The sequence below is a fragment of the Apus apus genome, chromosome W (genome assembly GCF_020740795.1).
Source record: "Apus apus isolate bApuApu2 chromosome W, bApuApu2.pri.cur, whole genome shotgun sequence".
NCBI lineage: Eukaryota > Metazoa > Chordata > Aves > Apodiformes > Apodidae > Apus > Apus apus.
In genome coordinates this window covers 10838250-10857628 of record NC_067311.1, presented here as the reverse complement: position 1 = coordinate 10857628, position 19379 = coordinate 10838250, and the positions used below count along the sequence as shown (strand labels likewise).

Below are 19379 nucleotides of genomic sequence, written 5' to 3'. Positions count from 1 at the left end.
TCTGAGAAAAAAAAAATCTTTTATAGTATAATGTTAATTTATTAAGTACTCCTATGAAAAATCTTGCAGAGTGGAAAACTGCAGATTCTGATTTTGGAAGTTCATAGGTGAAAATGGTCCATTTTGAATATACTTGCCTGGAGGCAACTGCATTTACATATGTTTTGGTTCTTTAACCAGCAGAGAGAGTACAAATTTTCTCCCTATTCAAAGATTTTTTTTCCAGGTTTTAAAGATGCCTGGAGAGAGAGAGTTGTGTTTGTGCATGTGTAGATGTTCCTGTTCAGTTACTAAAAGGATTAACTTTTTAGGTGTTTCTTATTTGGTAACCAAATCAAGTCTTTTTAGAAAAATGGTTTGTGACTGTACAGAGAAAATAGGTGCTCACCTAAAAAGAGATCTCTACTGCCTTTAATTTTGATATAACAAATGGTGGAATTTGTTACTTTGCTTACTAATTTTAAATTTATTTATTGAGAGCTTGTGGTTTGTCACTTACTACTTAAAAAGCTACTTTTATATCTCCACATTTTGAGTAGAGTCTTCAGCACATTTTATCTGAGAAACATTTGAAAAAATGCAGTGTATTTTTGATGGTGCAGAGCAGCCTTCAAACACTTAGAGCAAGATTAAAACATACTTTCTCTTTTGTTCTGGCTTTCAGGAGATGTTGAACATTAGTTGTGAAGTTTTTTTTACCATAATTACATAGCCATGGACAGACTCTGATTTCTTTATTTTGGGGAAAGGAGTGATTTTTATAGAATGTGATCTCTTCCTTTCACCACTGCTCAATAACCATCTTACCAAATAAGGATTACAACCTTATGCTTCCCATCTACCTGCATCCTCTGCCAGGTCTCAGTTCTTCCTGAGTTCCTGCAATTGCTACGGATCAGGTACAAGAGTTGCTGCCTTATATTGGGACAAATGATCACCATTTATTCACTGGTGGTAAGTTGCCCCTATGCTAGACAGTAGCGCTTTTCATTTCAGTGGCCAAGGTTTCAGCCATAAATGAAAAGTATTGAGTAGAAGGATTTTTAGCAGTCTTGGGACAACTTATCTTGGAGAAATATGGTTTGTGTTTTTTGATAATGCTGTTGCTGTTGCTCGTAAGTTTGACGTATGTCTACGAATTGATACACTGTGATTGTTCTAGTTATAGCCATGTGGTTTGGTGTGACTGCAGAACGAAGCTTCCTCTATTGTTTCTATGAGAATGTGCCTGTTAGAAATATATCCAGTAACCATCCAGCCATTAATTTTTAGTGAATTTGCTTACTGTGTGTATGCAAAACCCTGGCATCTGTCCATTTTAGTACACATACTGTAACTTCAGATCACATTATGTCAAGAAAATAGTGTGATTATAGCATGTACTTGGTCTAATTAGTACAGGAACATATAGTGCTAATTGATGCTATACATGGCAAGCGTCCTTATAGAGATCTTCTAGATGCTAGCACATGCTAAAATCTGCATGAAAGCATCTTTGCTGCTTTTGTAATTGAGGCATGGGAATATATATTACAGTCACACTACATTTCCTGTTTAGGCACGCATTGTTGTCTTCCATAAATTACTTTGAGTAGAATTGTACTCGCAAGATTTGATAGAAGTTTAGTGGTCTCTTCTGTACTATGCTTCATAGAATCATAGAATCATAGAATCATAGAATCATAGAATGGTTTGGGCTGGAAGGGACCTTAATGGTCATGTAGTCCCAATGCCCCTGCATGGGCAGGGACACCTCCCACTGGATCAGGTTGCTCATCCAACCTGGCCTTGAACACTTCAAGAGATGGGGCTTCCACAACTTCCCTGGGCAACCTGTTCCAGCGTCTCACCACTCTCACACTAAAGAATTTCTTCCTAATGTCTAACCTAAATCTCCTCTCTTCCAGTTTTAGTCCATTACCCCTTGTCCTCTCAGTACAAGCCCTTGTAAAAAGTCCCTCCCCAGCTTTCCTGTAGGCCCCCTTCAGGCACTGGAAGGGTGCTATGAGGTCTCCCCAGAGCCTTCTCTTCTCCAGGCTGAACAGCCCCAACTCTCTCAGCCTGTCTTCATAGGAGAGGTCCTCCATCCCTCTGATTATCTTTGTGGCCCTCCTCTGGACTCTCTCCAGGAGCTCCATGTCCTTCTTATGTTGGGGGCTCCAGAACTGGACACAGTACTCCAGGTGAGGTCTCATGAGAGCAGAGGAGAGGAGGAGAATCACCTCCCTTGACCTGCTGGCCATGCTTCATCGAAGGTTTTCAGATTATTTTTTTTTAACAGTAAGGTTTTGGATGGATATGACATGTTCTTTCTGAAGTTGGGAACCAGTCGTGTGGTAGAACTTTATTTTAGGCGAAGGTGTTTTATGGGGGGATTCTTGCTAAAAAATACGCAACTACTACACTTGCCTAAGTCAATGCTAAGGTGTTGGGTTTTTTTTAATGCTGAGGTCCTTTTATAATGTTTGGTATGAGTGGGAAATTGAGATTGGAGTCCTTTAGAAATTACAGTACTTTCTGTAATAAATAAATATTTCGTTTCCACCAAACAAAGCCTCTCAAGGTAGGAGGCAGTCTCCATTCCAGAGGTGAAACTAACAGGGTTTTGCAAAAGTCCCACCACCTTTGAAAAGCAGCATATCTTTCTGGAACCTGATTCTTATGCTTTTGCTTTCTGAAAAAGAAGTTCTTAGTGCAAAAATCGCTGATGCAAAATCTGGTAGATTCGACCTAATGTCTATCAGATATGCATAAGGAGAGATTTTATAATCTAGACCTTTTGCCTCCATATACATGAGTGCTTTTCAGAGCACTGTTTTTATAATTCTATCCTTTTGGTCTTTCTGGATCTTGGATTAAGTGGATTATATGGTCTTTTCATCATGATAGAGAGGTGCAAAATTTGAAAAAGTTGGTTTCATCCTTGTCCTCTGTCTGGAACAACAAGAGTTCATCTCCTTTTCCTACTTTTTCTGTCAAGGAGGTCTCTCTGTATTGATTAATTTAGCATGTAATTTGCCTGTATCTGTTAATGAAAGGAATAATTGGAGATTTTTGGAGATCAAGACACTCAGCACCAAAAGTTAAATTCTCATACATGTATAATATTTAATAGCCTCAGAACAACCAAATAAGTCAATGGAACATGACAAGCCTCAGGTTTTCTGTTCCCATTGCCTCCCTCACAATGGACTTTATATCCTCATCAGATAAAAGTTGTCAATCAATACTAGATAATATTTTTTGTCTTTTGAAAAGTTGTGTAATATCACAGATAGATCCAGCTATTGCTTATTTGAGTTGAAAAAAAGTGATTTGGAAGGGTTAATACAGAAAGGGATTGTCTTTTTCCACATCAGTTGACAAGTGAACCATCCTTTGCTTAGGTACATCAGGATACCTTTCTAAAGAAATAAGAATTAATGAAGCCTTATGCATACTTTCTTTTAATCACCGCCAGTAGTCACATTTCCTGTACTGCTTGGTGCTCCTGAATGCTTTTGAAACAAGAAGAGGTCCATGATTTGAACCTATTTTGTTCACTTAACTGGAGCTGTGCTTAGTTCACATTCTGAAGTTGACTACTCCAAGAAAGTACAGGAAATCCTGTGAAGTTTTAGAAAATTATATCCCAGGAATTTCTGTTCTTCTTGGAAATCTTTTTTATTTGAGGGGAGGTGTTCAGGGAGAAATTTCATTTTGGTAACCTCAGTTCACAAGCATTAACTTGTGCTTTGCCATTGTTCAGATACAAGTGGATTATTTTTTGCTTATAGTCAAGTAGTTCAAAGCTAGTTAGTCACTTTCAGTCTAAATCTTTCCCTGAACATTACATTAAGTTCTTCTTATCTTTCAAGATTTAGACCTGCTACTGAATTAATTTTCAGGTTCAAGATGTCTACCTCAAGATCTTTCATGCTTTTCTAAATACCCCAAATACTGTGAATCAAATATATTGAAGATATTAATATTAAAAGGAGCACCGAGTCTTCTAGAAAGAGGAAAAGGGAAGATAATTTTGAGAATTACTTGAAAAAGACAGAAAGCAACCAATCTTTTTTCACAGACTTTTTTCAGCTTGCTTTTGTTTTTTATTTTATTCAGATTTGCTAAATTTGAATTTGAGCTCTTCCATACATAGTATTGTATGTTCACTGTTATATTTTAAGCTACTTCAAAGACACTTTTATATAACCTGTTTTAACAGATTAAGGAGTTCTACTTTTACAAGTAAAAGGCACTGTTCTCTGGAGTTTGTGAGAAGGGTCATGAAATCATTAATCACTAACCATTACATTGGGAAGCTAGTATTATTTTTTAAAAACTTAAAAGCATTAGAAGCATTTTTAAAATGAGACAAACCTACTTGTTTCTATGTTTTTTCCTCCCTATATATTTTACTTCTGAGCATCCATTTTACCCACTTCAGAATCTCACTGTAGATACTTTGAATTAGGAAGAAGGTAAGCTGTAATAGATCAGTTAGGGGGCACTGGATGCCTGCTGTGGACCCTTTTTTTTTAGTTCATTTCAAGCCCCATAGCAGCAATCACACACATCCCAAGAGTGTGATTCTGCCGGAGCAAAACTCAAAACTACAGTTATAGGTAAGTAAACTTTTTATCTTATAATTTAAGTTGTTATCCAGCTCCTCTCCCTTTCTCTCCATTACCCATCTCCCCCCAGAAGTCCCCCAAAGAGGAGACTAACAGAAAAACGCTATTAAGAATTAATAGTTTGTTTATGTCTAATTTTATGTATCCAATTAATGAAATGACAGAACATGTAATTATAACCAATATATTATCATTCATTTCCAAAAATATGTTATAGTGATTTTATTTACTCAAAAATGTAGATATGAGTGTAGTCATTTGTATAGTAATCTTGTTGAAGATTACACTCACTAATACCAGGAGATAAAATGAAACAGTATAAAATATAAATTATTGTGTCTCTATATAGTAAGATAGTGTGAGAATCAGTTATTGTGTATTTTGTGTATACAAACTTTCATTACCTCTGCATTTGTAGTGTTATGTAATGGATGAAACCGGCACCTCATGTAGCTTTCCCAAGAAAAAGCAGGTTTGTGTTATCCAGATCCTATAGATGACTTTTTGTTTTGTGTTCAGACATGTTTTAAGAAAAGTGGAAGAAATTCTTCTTCTATCTAGACAAATTGCAATGAAGCTTTGCAATTTTCCCATCTATCTAGGAAAAATGACTTCATATTTTTTTTAGATAATTAAATACTGGTTGAGTGAAAAACACATTTTATAAAGAAGTATAGGCATTTTCATAGAATCATAGAATGTCAGGTTGGAAGGGACCTCAAGGATCATCTGGTCCAACCTTTCTAGGTACTACTATAGTTTGTATGAAATGGCTGTCCTGGTTTGAGCAGGCTCAGCACCCTGTCAAGCTGAGACTTAAAACTGTCCAATGTGGGGGAATCTAATCTGATGGATTTAAATATTTATAAAGAAATAGCATGTATAATTAATAAAACTTATTAACAGTTTAAGCCCAGCATTTCTATAGTTCCTAGTCACTAAGTTCACTCCAACATCAACCTAAGATAACACAGACTTTTCATTATCAGCCCATATAAATATTACTGGATTTAGGTGATTGAAGATATTTTTTAATGCAAGGAATGATGTCAGAATGAAATCAACATCTGGGAGATTAAAAGTGTTCACAAATAAATTTCAAAGTGATTTGCTTATTTTTAAAGTTTGTTGTTCCTACAAATAAATTTGAAATTAATTGGATATGTTAATCTGTGATACATAAAATAAGTAGTTTTCATTGATTGTTAATGCATTGCAATATTTTTTTGAAATTAGGTGATTCGTTGTGTATTTCAAAAGTAATTGCACTTCAGGTTTTGCTCAGATTTTTTTAATAATTGAGTTTACAAAACTATGATTCTTCACAAAGTAATCACATGGATAAAACCCAGAATTTGTGTCAGAAAAATATCTCATAGATAAATTGAAATACAATTGTTTGTAAAAGCAATATTAAATTCAGGGGGGTTAAATTGCAGCTTTCAGTCTCTAAACAAGTGGAGATGTTTGATTATAATTTACTGTAATTCAATTAATGTTATTTTCTAGTGTAATATTGCTTTTTTATTACTGTAGTTGACAGGGAATAATGAGTTACCAAGCATCCTTAAATAGAAAAATTTGTAAGATCATATTTCATTCTCTAGTTATGCTGATTGCATTATTGTCATATATAAGAAAACAAGCAGAACTTTACCAAAATGAAGATTCTGAATTCTGCTAAATCCTAAGGCATGTCAGACTCCTGTAGTCTTTTAGAGGTTTTTTGTCATGTTTTTGTTGTTTTGTTTTTTTTTTGGGGGGGGTTGTTTGTTTTTTTTTTTACCTGAATGAGTTTGGACATCCCTCCTTATGGACTTTATTTTTTGCATAATGACCAGAAGTTTGATCAAGTCTCTTGACTCAGCTGTTTCTATTCAGATTCTCAGAAATCTCTTCCTCTGCTCTGCAGCAATTGGAAGCCCTCTGATCTCTACTTTGGATCCTTTGGAATTGTCTTCTGTTCCATAAAGTTTTCTATACCAGGATCATGAATGTACTTTCTGAGGTTCTTCTGTCTTTTGACCTATGTTTGCTGAGTTTGTCCTTCAAGGGGAGGAGCTAGTGCTGTGAAAATCTCTTCTACTGATAGGAACGTGTCTCTTTGGTTAATTCTTTGCTTATTGGAATATGGTTTTGGGGGAAGGGTCAGATGAGAGCAAACTCTCATTGCCAGTAATGCTGAATGTTCATGAAAGAGTAGAAAAATAAGAAAGCATATTTGCCCTTACTCCATTGATAGGTCATTCATCAGTACTGTTAAAGTAATTTTAAATCTTCCTTGTATCCAGATTATATCGATTGGTATAGATTCTTGTGGTCTACACAACACTGTTGATTGGGGGGGACAGGGCGCTTGGACAGCTTTGAAAAGACCTGTGAAAAATAACTAAGAAAAGAAAACAATTGTCAGTAAACATAGATTTATTTAGGCATATGGTTATGTGTTATTTGTTAAAAATTCCTAGTCTTGACTGTTAGCTTAAATAAAATAACTTGTAGTTGGCCTCTGACTGATTTGTCTTTGATGTTAAATAATTGAAAGTTTGACAATAAGTAATAATTGCTTAGGACTGGTATATTTGCTATAAAATTATTCCTTGCTGATTTAAGTAATGCAAATAAGCAGTATTTCAAATGAATGGAAGCATATCCCAATAATCTCTGAAGAGTAGTAGGGCTTTAAATTATTAAACTCTAAATTGATATGCTTTAAAAAAAAAAGTTTGTTCTGGAGTCATCAAAATGGTTCATCCAGAGTTCAGTGTTAGAGGAACAATCTTCTTTCTGGTTCTGAAGAAGAGTACATTCACATGGAAATGAAGTGTCTAACTGAATTCCTTACAACGTGTAAATGGGGAATTGGTAATTTATCTGTTGTATCTTCATGATCATTCAAGATGATTTAGAAATCTATGGATTTTAACGTCTATCAAACAGTATTAATAGAGCAAAGTGTTGTCATTCTGCTAAAACAAAGCTCAGCAACCATGCATGTGGTTCTTATTTAGACTTATTACCTTTTCACATGTATTTACAAAAGGGCCATTTCAGTTTGCTAAGACAAGCAATTCCCAAAGTTTGTAGGCTATTGTCTTATTATACTCATTTGCTGAAAGAGTTTAATCTGGGACTTAAGACAATCATCGGTTTTGCAAGAAAGCACCATCAGAGACTTCAACACTAGTGATGTTCTGGCTGCTGCTTTGGAAAGGTTTCAGAATAAATGGAAGAATGGAGATACTTCTTTAATACAGCTCCCTTCATCCATCCAGATGCTCTCCCTAATGCTTGCTCAGCTTCCAAGCATATCTGTTTTCAGGGTGGATATTCATCAAATTGTGATTGACTTGCAGTTTCAGCAGAAATGTATTCAAAGTTATCTGTGGTTATTCCAGTGCAATGTGTTTTTGCACAAACGTTCTGCAATAATTAATTAATTTCTAAATCTGAAAGTACTCGCTGTTTTGACACACAGATATTTCCAAAGATGAAGTCCACAACTTGTCTCCAGGAATACTGTTCATAACAGGACAGGTGAGACATAACTGCTTGGAAATCCAGCTAACTTTTTTTTCCATTTCAAACTTGTGGTTCCTGTAGTATTTTGTTTCTTGCACCACAGTGACCCATTTAATTTTTCAGAACATTTCTGCTATTTTTTAGAATAAGGTAGGTTATGATCCTTTTTTGAGTACCAAGTTACTGCCTTTTGGTGAGCATGTCGCAATGTAAAGAGAACATCCATGCACATTTGCCAAGCCAAAAGAATGCATACATAGGAAAATAACTGGGATCAGACTGTACTCTAAACTGTCATAAATTTGTTCAAGGAATTGAACAAAATGTAGATACATTTTAGATGTTTTTACATTCTTGGGAAGGGGAGGAATGAATAATGTTTCTAAAAAGAAAATAATCTGAAAACAACAAACTTGGATACCTGATCTCTAATATAGTCAGAAAGCTCTTCTGTGGTTTACTACATATTCCTTTTATTACGAAAACTGCTAAAAAGAGTGCAGCAAAAAGATCCTGATCACAGTTTATTAGTCTCAAGAGCTTGTGAACCTACCTGTTCAGAACTGTGGCAAGCTTTGAACCTAGGTCTGCAGGACGTGAAAAAAAATATTAGTCTGATATTTTGACAAAGTCCTAGATCCTGATAATAAATTCTACTATCTATAGAATGAAGTGGATGAAGCTTGGCTACTGATGCCTTTGAAGGACATGAAGTAAATTTTAATAAGTTTTGTAAAAGTTCCTAAATTCATATCTTCATTAAGACCCTAAGGGATCTTGGGAGTCATGCCTTAACAAGGCAGATTTATGCAAACTTACATATATTTGATTGTAAAAGAGAAGACCTGAAGACATCTGTTTTCCGAGGTTAATTACTCTCCCCTGACTTCTCTGATACTCTGTTGATTATTCTCATATAGTTCAAAGTGAGTTCAAGATTTAATAAAGCCCTTGAAGCCCAATTATGCTTGATGAAGATAGTAACACTATGTGCTCATCTTACCTTTAATGCCCTAGTTCAACCTGATATTTTCATATACTTGGGCTAGCTTTGTTGTCCTAGATCCAGAAATCTCATAGAAGCAAAACAGTAATGATCAAATCTAATTCGGAGGATTGCCATCAAGATGCACTAGAAATATGAAGAAATCTGTGAGTAATCTGTAACTCTGTCTGCAATCACCTTTGCCATTTAGAAAAAGAAAACTCTGAAGGCATCCCTTTCTTCTCAGACAAGAGGTTGTGGTTATAAATTACTAAAACATCAGTACTCAGTTGTCAAGAGAAATGAAGAAGATGCATCAGAAGAGCTCTGTATTTAGAGGGAATATGCCAAGTTGTGATGTGATCATCTATTTATATTTTCTCAACTTACAATTTGACGTTTTGGATGATAATGAAGAGCAGCATTTTGAGCCTGGTCAGTTATGGAAGTTCAAGAGAGAAATTTGGTCCTACCTGAATTGTTTTGATTGTTTAATCTTGGAGCCCACAGCATGAGGGCTCTGAAAGGTGAGTTTTAATTGATCCAGCAGTTAAAGGCATCACAGTTCCTGGCCTTGCTCCTATACTAGGGGTAGCAGAAGGAAACGTTTGCTTGGCTCTTAGCTGATTTGTTCAGTCTGATAGGTTAATGCAAGCCATCTTCACTGATGCACTGGACAATTAAACGCACTTGTGGAAATGTGTATGTGTGTTCCCTTCTGCTACAGGTAAAACCTCAGTTAAAGGAATGGAGCAGATAACTGGTAACAGTAATGTCTTAAATGCTACTGTTAGATACACCATCAGAGCTTTACAGGACTTTTGCAGTGTGGCTGACATTTCTGGGTTAACATGAAAAAGCTGCCTGACTTTTTCCTAAGAACACAAGTTTATCAATTTGTGTTTTAAAATTTGAAGAGTTTTAATAAGGTAGTGATATGTGTATGTATGTATATTAATGTATATGTTTAAAAGAGAAAATATAATATGAAATTTATCAGTCTGGAATCTTCTACTTCATGGCCATTCCTAAGACCTACCATGAAGCTCTGTGAGGTCAAAACCCTCCTAGTCACAGGGAGAAAAATAATTTTTGTCACTGCATGAAAGTTTCCAAAAAATACATTTGTTTTAATAAGTTGTGTAGGGAAGTTAATCTATATAAGCTCACATTAATCCAACAGTTGTTGTACAAAAAAAACCAAAAATTGCCATGCTAAAAAGCTGCACCTTCGATTTGGCAAATTTATTTTGCTTCACATGTCTACCATAAAGTTGGCAGGCATTCCTACAGGATTTGTTGAACTTTGAAAAAAGTTGACCATTTTCTCTACAGAGTTTATTATATCTGTCTTTACTGTCTTCCAGCCGTTAAATGTTGTACATGATTTTTAGTTTTAGGAAGTTAGAGATGTACAAATAGATTTCAGAATGAAAATGTTGGAAAAAACCCACAAACCTCTTTACATCACTGGAATTGACCATGTTACTACTTGTTACTGTGTTCTAATGTTAATTTTGGAGTTGATCCTTGAAAGTTTTAATTATTTTGAATAATAATCTTCTACAAGTATAGAAGAAATTAGAAGTCATGTTATAATTCTGGTTTACAATTTGAGAGGTTGGCTCATTACATCTGGTAATAAAGCACCACAAATCTAGGCACAAAATAAGTTATTTTTCTTATATTGCATTTGTGGTCTAGATGTTTTGACAATAGATCTGCAACAGACTTTCCAACCTATTACTTTATGTAGACTTAAAGTCGTATTCCCTGATTATAGAGAAAGTAATTGCTTTTTTTGACAAATTACAAAATGATAGTTGACAAATGAGAATATAAGCCTTAATGCAGGTAGGGCTTTTGAGTTTCATGGCAGAAAATTATTTTAGAGTACCATGTTGGTAATATAAATAGTTTTTATTTTAAATGAGTAGAACATACTCTTTTTGATGCTTCGCATTTCCATTACTTCTACCAAATTACAAGGTGTGTGGTCGGCTCAATTCTTACTTTTCTGTATTCTAGTCTTAATGATTTTTTTTTCTTAGTGTGAACTGAAAGGATAATTGTGGAGTCAAGCTCTTGACACTTCATAAAATTATAACTGAACTACTTATTTCATCCATGAAAAGCATTATGGTTGCAAAGGGAAAATACTAATTTTTACTCTTTTTAAGCCCCCCACCTAATATATACGTGTTATGATATAGACTCCAACTCTTTATATACTCCTTGTTTCAAAGAGAAGCATGGAGTGTTGGAGTTATTTTAATAATTTTTGTTCATTGTTCGTGTGTTCCCTGGCTATAATGTGTGAAGTCCAACTGATGCACTGAAACAAGTAGGGAGAACATCTGTCTTAATAATTGCAGTTCCTTACTTAGTTCATGTAGAATGAAGCAGACTGAATCTGCAGAAGATAATTTTTATAGTAGTATTCCTCAAAACTTGCTTCAAGTGTAAATTCATTATTTTTTTTTCTCCTTATGTGTTGCAGCTGCTTTATTAGATGGTTCTCTTGGGAATTTTACAGGGACTTTGATTTCATGTTTTGAGAGTGTCTTTTTAATTATTAATTGGCACCTGTGGTAGACTGACAATGAACGATAGTCTGAATACATTAAAAAGTATTATGTAGAGAAGTTCTATTCTTGCTTTTAAATTTAATGGGTTTTGTTGTATGTGCACATACATGCTGTGGAGGATTAATTGGTGGGGGTGGAGGGTAGTGGACATGTTTTCTTGGGCAATTACCTGTTTCTATATATAGCATTTGTGATTTTTCTCTTTTAATTTGCAGATAAACCTCTGAAGAAGCGAAAACAAGAAAACAAACCACAGGAGTCTGGAGGTGCTACTGGAGGAAATAAGGCAGCTTCCCAGGAGACAGGTTCTGCAGGAAATGGGGCAAGGCCAGCGTTGATGGTTAGTATTGATCTGCAGCAAGCAGGAAGAGCGGACTCTCAAGCAACAGTAACTCAGGATTTGGACACTATCAAAAAACCTGAAGAAATTAAGCAGTATAATGATGGTTTTGTGTGTGTTCCCCAAGAAGACACTGCTGGAGTTCTTAAATTTAAACCCGAAAATCATCCTGAGATTTTTAGGAAAAAGTCAGACTTTGAAGGTCAAAAAACAGATATCCAGCAAAATGAAAACAGGCAAACGGAATTTCAGCATAATGTGAGCAGACGGTTGGAAAGTAAACACAATGAGAACAAACAGGTAGAAGCTAAACATGAAAGCAAGCATGAAAGCAGACAAATGGAAGTGAAACACAATGAGAACAGACAGACAGAATCAAAACATAACGAGAGCAGGCAAATGGAGATGAAACAAAATGAGGAAAAACAAAATAATGGCAAGCAGGAAATAAGGCAGAGGCCCGAAATGCCAAAACAAAAGTGTGAAGGCAGGCCTGAAATGCTGAAACAGAAGAGTGAAGGCAGGCCCGAAATGCTGAAACATAGACATGATAACAGGAAGGACTTGAGTAAACCATTGTCAGATAAGAAAACTGAAATATCTAGGCATAAACTAGATGTGAAATCTGATACTTCAAGGATAAAATCTGAAAGTAGAGCTGATCCAACAAAACAAAGGCCTGATGTGCGTTCACTTTCTGATACACAGAGACGTGACCTTGATAACCTTAAACAAAGATCTGAGAATAGGGAGGAGTCAGAGAGATACAGAGGAGATCCATCCAAGATTAGAAGACCTGAATATTTGAGATCCTCAAACAAAAATGAACATGATTCTAAGCATGGTATTAAATCTGATGGTTCAAAAATTGAGAAATTTGAAAGGAAACATAGACATGAGTCTGGTGAATCAAGGGAGAGGTTTTGTTCTGGGGATCAGAAATCAAGATCTGACAGCCCTCGCATTAAACAGGAAGGAAAAGGAGATTCTAGTAAATCAAGACCTGATAAACCTGGTTTTAAATCATCCAACATCAAGGATGAACAAAGGACAGATGGTAGTAAGAGTAAAGTAGATAGTAATAAAGCACATGCTGACAATAAAGCAGAGTTTCCCAGTTATTTATTGGGGGCAAGATCTAATGCATTGAAACATTTTGTCATTCCAAAAATCAAACGTGATAAAGATGGTAATGTCACTCAGGAGTCAAGGAAAACTGAATTTAAAGGTGAACACAAGGACAAAGTAGAGAAGATTGGGCTAGTTGAAGATCTAAATAAAGGAGCTAAGCCTGTAGTTGTCCTTCAAAAACTTTCATTGGATGATGTGCAGAAATTTATTAAGGATAGAGAAGATAAATCAAGGGGCTCTTGTTGTAAACCTAACAAGAACAAGTCATCCAAATCTAATAAAGGTAAGATTTTTTGAATGTTAATTTCATGATATCTTGTACACTCCTGTTCTTTTAGATTTGGTACTCCTATGGTTAGAAATTAAATGCAAATGTTTGGGGAAAAAAGTGAAACTTGTCTATAGGATTGTTGTTACTGGAAATTTTGCTACAGTATAACTGAAGTGATTTGTTTACTCCAATGAAAGTTCCTAATGTGGGGACACTTAAATAGTCTTAAGCCAGCTACATTAGTTTAATCTGATAATTTATCTAGTTAAACATAACTGCTATGTGAAAGTTTTAAACAGGTTTCAGTATGTCTGTATAAGGGACTGGTACTACTGTAGCTAAATCAGTGTAGCTGAAGTGGTGGAAAATACTATATATACAAGCCCTAAGATTCTTTTATATTTTTTATTGGAAATTAAATGTGGTTTTCCAAGGAATGTTTTGTTGTAATGAAATAAGAAGGCAGTTGCAAAGTCCCATATGCCTCTTTCCCACAGCTATAAATACAACTTTGTTGGCAAGCCTCCACAGTTTAGGCTGCGTGACAATAAGCTTGCAAAAAGGTTCTGTATTTAGGGGAATTTAGGAGAATTTGTCTCTAGGGTCCAGTGTATGCTGAAAAAGGAAAGGAACTGGTAAACAATTGGCTGGCATTTTCAAATTAGTAATATCAACAGGAAATTATTCAGAATAGTTTGTAGGTTAGATATTTGACTGATTGTCTCTTCTGCAAATTTAACTTTTTTTTTGTTTTTTTAAATAAGATTACTTTTCTTCTTGGCGCTATAATTTCACTTTGTTAAATTAATGTTACTAACTGGTCAGGGTTCCTTTTTTTAATGTTTAGCATTTAAAGCATTTAAATTTTCTTACATAGTTATGTTTATAGAGCTGTCATATCTCAAAAACAGTGGCAGGGACGAGTATTTCAGCTGTATACAGGATTATTTATGAATGCAGTTCCAGGTATATCATTGCTTATGAACTCAAGATTAAAATGTTTTCTTACAAGGTTGATTTGATAAAAAATGATGTTGAAATCATCTTTGTGAAGGTATAACTATATTTGTGTGCATGTGTACAGAGTTGATAATCTGTATAATTAATTTATTGTGCTACGTCTCTATCTACTAACCTGATTGTATTTACTATTAAAAACTTAATAATTCAGGATGATTATTACTTATTTGTAAATATTAGCTTCCTTGTTAAATATTTTATCTTTATTCTGGAAATATGAACATTTCCTATCTCCACTTTTGAGGTTCAGAACAGGCAAAATTTCCATTTCTAATAATAATAGGTATCTAGAGTCAGACATAAAATTATGACATCTTTGCTGTCAGTTTAGTCTAAAGATTTCAGATGAAACTTATGTTCTTGATAGGGAATACTGAAAACTTTCTGATGGAATTCAACTCTAGTCTCTAAAGGATAGACTTTGAATTCACACAATTTTATGTGCCAAAAATAAGTAATTTTTAGAACCCTCAGAGCCGTATACAGTGTATGTATGCTTTTAAAAATGTTTCTGAAGTAGACTTTTTTGTAGTCTGTATTGTATCTGGTTATTTTTATAGTTTATTTTAGTAATGTTTAAAGGTTTTAATTACTCTTATCCAATTGGGATAACTCTAATAGCTGTGTTACATGAGCAATGCATTCATTTTAAAGTCAGACTTATAACTTTTCTGCAATGTCTTTATGTGTTTTGTGTTTTCTGAATGGTCACTGCTCTCGATCCCCTTCCCCTCCCACCCAGGTAAGGAAGGAGAGAGAGAATAAGGAGAGAGACATTCCGGATTGAAAACTAAACTAGACAGCTTTAATTAAAATGCTAATGATAAGAAGAAAATATGTACAAATATAAACAAATGTGTTCAGGAATGTGCAACACCCCTATCACCTCTCCCTACTCCCAGCAGCTCCCCCTGGCACTCTCCTGAGCTGTGAGCAGTTCCAAAATGTCCCGGAGTGCTGCCAGAGAGAGTAGCAGAGCAGACAGGAGCTATGGGGAGAGTTATGAGGGTCAGGAATGCACAGGCCTAGGGATCAACGGTGATGGACAGATGGAGTCCTCCCCGAACCCTGGCCATGGACGGAAGAGAAGGAAGAAGAAGGGCTTGACTTCTGTGATCCCTGACTTTTTACTGAGAGTTATGTAGATATATGGAATGGAATACTTTGATTTGCTGATTTTGCCATGTGTCTAGACCGCTCCTCCCTATGGGAGGGTTGTAGATACGAGTCTTCTGCTCCTTTAGTATCTAAAACAGTAGATTCAATAAGCAGAGCCAAGTGTCCTCGGTCTCTCAGCAGTAATTATAAACATCCAGGCATTATCAGTCCACTAGCTGGAAAACTTGTGTGCTGCTTAAAAGAGTTCGCTGAAGAAAAAAAAGTCAGTAAAAAGAAAATTTACTTCATCCTGGCTCACACCATGACACTGAAGTCATATATTTCTTACATATTCTGAAATAACTTGGAACATATTTTCCAGGGGAAAAAAATATGTTTGAATCTGATCAGTCTCTTTGCTATTGTATCTAGAATAAGATTCTTACAATGATGCTATAAATAAGTTTTGTGAAAAGAATAATGTTGTAACTATGTTTCTTTTACAAATCAAGTTGTGAGTGTTCAGCCAGGTAGATTTTGGCGAAAGTGTCTTTGAACTTCAGATTTTCATGAGTTGTTTTTTTTTTGTTTTTTTTTACCCAACTTCCTGGTACCCTACTTTCTAGGATATATGTTAAATAAGTATGTTAAATAATTAGGTGAACTCCAGAGTTTTAAAAGGTTTATAATTCATAAAGGTATCTCTTCATAAGTCAAAGTCTATTTGTGAAAACTGACTGATAGAGAAAATATTAATGTAATTTCCACTAGGAGATGTAATTTTCATAAACATTCTTTATTTACTTCATCCCATATTTCTTAATAGATTGTAGCAAATATTTTCTAGTGTTGCCTTTTAGCATTATTCCACCACTTCTCACATCCCTCTCATTCCATGTAGCTTAGTATATTTTGCTTTATCTTTCCTTCTTTTACCTCCTTGTATTTCTTGTCCTTTTTTTTTCCTTTCCCAAGAAAATGTCTTCTCTTGGCTTTTTCACGTACATCATAACTGCTGTAATTTATCTGAAATCCAGTTTAAAATAGGATTAGTTTAGCTAGTTCAAAACATCATTTAGATAGTAATTCTGTCTTAAGGGACTAGTGCCCATTCATTATAAAACTCAGTAAAATTGACTTGTTTTAAACTAAAATTAGTGCTATCTATACTGATAATGTATGCAACTTTTGCATTATTTCAGTAAACTTCAAATTTGAAAATCATACCTTTATTGTGCATGTGGATAAGCCTTGCATTGTACTGTAAAAACCAAAAGTAACATTTTAATCACATTTTATAGACAGGTTTGAAATGTTGTTATTATATTAATAGGATAGCCATAGTACATGATTGTTAAGATATAAAAGAAATGGTAACTGTGTTAAGGAGATGTCTGAGTAGGTTTAGAAAATATTTGAAGGATTGACATTCCAAAATAAGCACCATATATGTAATGCAAGTTTTAGTTCTAGGAAAAATGAGTGCGTGTTTTTTAAGACTTGTGCAGAAACACCTTTTGGGTCTTCAAATATCACCTAAAAAGATTGTTGTTTTTTTAAAAAAACACGTGATAATTTCACTGCAGAATCTAATGCCGAATGCTACTCCTTCATTGTGTAAAATATTATTATAGGATTTAATTATCTGTACAGCACAGAACTTTAAACACAGATTTTCATTGCTCACTTCTAGTCTTCCTAAATATGCTATGTTCTCTGATGCTATAATCTGAAATTTGAGTGAAGATTTGCCATTTCTTCAAAGGTCCTCTTCATATTTTTACAGGTGCAACTATAAAATTTACTGCTGCTTAATCATCGTTGTAGATTTAAAACAGTGCTTCTAGATTTTTCTGTGTTCTATGCTTGTGCGATTGTGTTTTGTTTTTTTTTTAATTTCAGATGACTTTCAGAGCCTATAATAAGTATAATTTGTAGTCAGTGGTAGGTTGTAGCAGTGTAAAATTCTAAGACATTTGTGTTACATGATGGTCCATCTTTGAGTTCTAGCACTGCTGGAAACAGTCTCACTTGTGAAGCAGTGTAATTAATTAGATGCTCATCTTCTAGGTAGGAGTGACAAGAAAGGGAGTATTCCAGGATGGAAAGCCATGTCCAGGTTGTGTTGGCTCAGTGAGCCAACTTCTGGGCAGCATAGCAGAGCTAATCACCAATACTTTTTGGTAAAGCTGAAAACTGTAGACAAAAAAGGAGTATCAATTTTAAACATTTGTTTGAATCCTTCATATATAGGTCTTCTACAAAGACAAAATTGGCAAACGTTTGAGAAAAATGGATATTAACTCATTAAGAAAACTTTAGAGTTAATTTCAAATTTATTTTAAAAATAACAATCTCTTGAAACTGACGTACTGTTGTACTCACTAAAATCAACAGGGCAAGCAGCTGTGCTGCAAGGAAATAAATGGACTAAAAGCATATTTCCTTTGGAAAGGAAAAGGCTCCAACTCAGATTGTGCTTTTGTGAAGATAACCATTGTGTAAGTCTGTAATTCCACAAATCTGAAATTTTGAATCAGTCTCTTAAGAGTTCCTGGTAGCAACTGTATTTGCATGTGGGAAGGCCAGAGTAATAACCCACTAAGCATCTTGCATGTGAATGCAGTCCCAGGTTGATCAATCATCTCATAACTTTCTCTGAAGTTCTCTAGTAAATTATACCACATTTTAGAGAAGTAAAGGGTATATTTCATTGTTTACAGCAAGGAGTTTATTGTTATTCTTTTCAGCTGAAGTCTTTAAAGCTTCTCTTGAATTTTAAATTTAACTGAATTTGTGGAAAAAACATCACTTACATAAGAATTCTACAACCTTCCTGGTTTTCCTCTTTTCTGAGATCTTAGTGACTACCTCTTTTCAACTTAACCAGTCTAGAAGAGGCATTAGAAGTATTTAAAGATACGTTGGGTTTGCAGAGGATCCATTTTAATATACGCTCTGTCCATTTAGACCTAATTGAATTTTTCCTCCTTTCTGGACTAAACAGGTTCATAGTTTGAAACATTTTCCAGGCATTGTTTAGATAAAAGCCAAACCAAAGCTATATATAACCATTTAAATCCAATAGTCTAGGAAGATCTCAGTTCTCTAGCATGGATTTTTTTAGGCATGGTGCATCTGTCATATCCCAAAAAAAATTTTGAGATTGTCATGGTTGGGGCCCAACACAACAAAGAATCAGCCACATGGACGCTCACTCAACTCCCCTTCACACACACACTCTGGGATGAGGAGGACAAAGCTCTGGGGTCAAGACAAAGGCCCAGGAGGGTTCTTCACCAGTTAAGGTCCCGGGCAAAACAGACTCAACTTGGGGAAAAAATAATACTATAATTTCACACTAATCAAACACACACAGGACACAGACAACACAAAGAGCAGGGCTTGCATATGTTACCCCACCCCTCCCTTCTTCCCAGGCCCAAATCCCTTTGTTCCCAGTTTCTCTCCCTCCTTCTCCCCAGCGGCACAGGGGGATGAGGATGGGGTTTGGAGTCAGTTCCCGGGCTGGTGGTTCCTGCTGCTCCTTCCTCCTCAGGAAGAAGGATTCCTCACAGTCCTTCCCTGCTTCCCCATGGGGTCCCTCCCATGGGAGAGAGTCCTCCACGAACCTCTCCTTCATGAGTCCTTCCCACGAGGTCCGGAGCAAGCTGCTCCAGCGTGGGCTTCTCACAGAGTCACAGGGTGCTTGGGGGAACAAACTCCCCTGGTGTCGGGGTGTTCCAAAGCTGTGTAATCAGAGTCCACTGGCAGCAAATCTTCTGGCCACAACATCCAAGTCCACTGG

General features: G+C 35.4%; 1 protein-coding gene across 3 annotated transcripts in view; it reads left to right on the top strand.

The window, feature by feature from the left end:
- The window catches only part of LOC127395154 (nipped-B-like protein), a 176805-nt gene that overhangs the window by 88562 nt on the left and 68864 nt on the right, over positions 1 to 19379 (top strand). For all 3 annotated transcript variants that reach the window (XM_051641622.1, XM_051641625.1, XM_051641623.1), the window contains one exon: positions 11927 to 13465. In XM_051641622.1, coding sequence (XP_051497582.1) covers positions 11927 to 13465 — 1539 coding nt within the window. The remainder of the gene's footprint in view (positions 1 to 11926; positions 13466 to 19379) is intronic.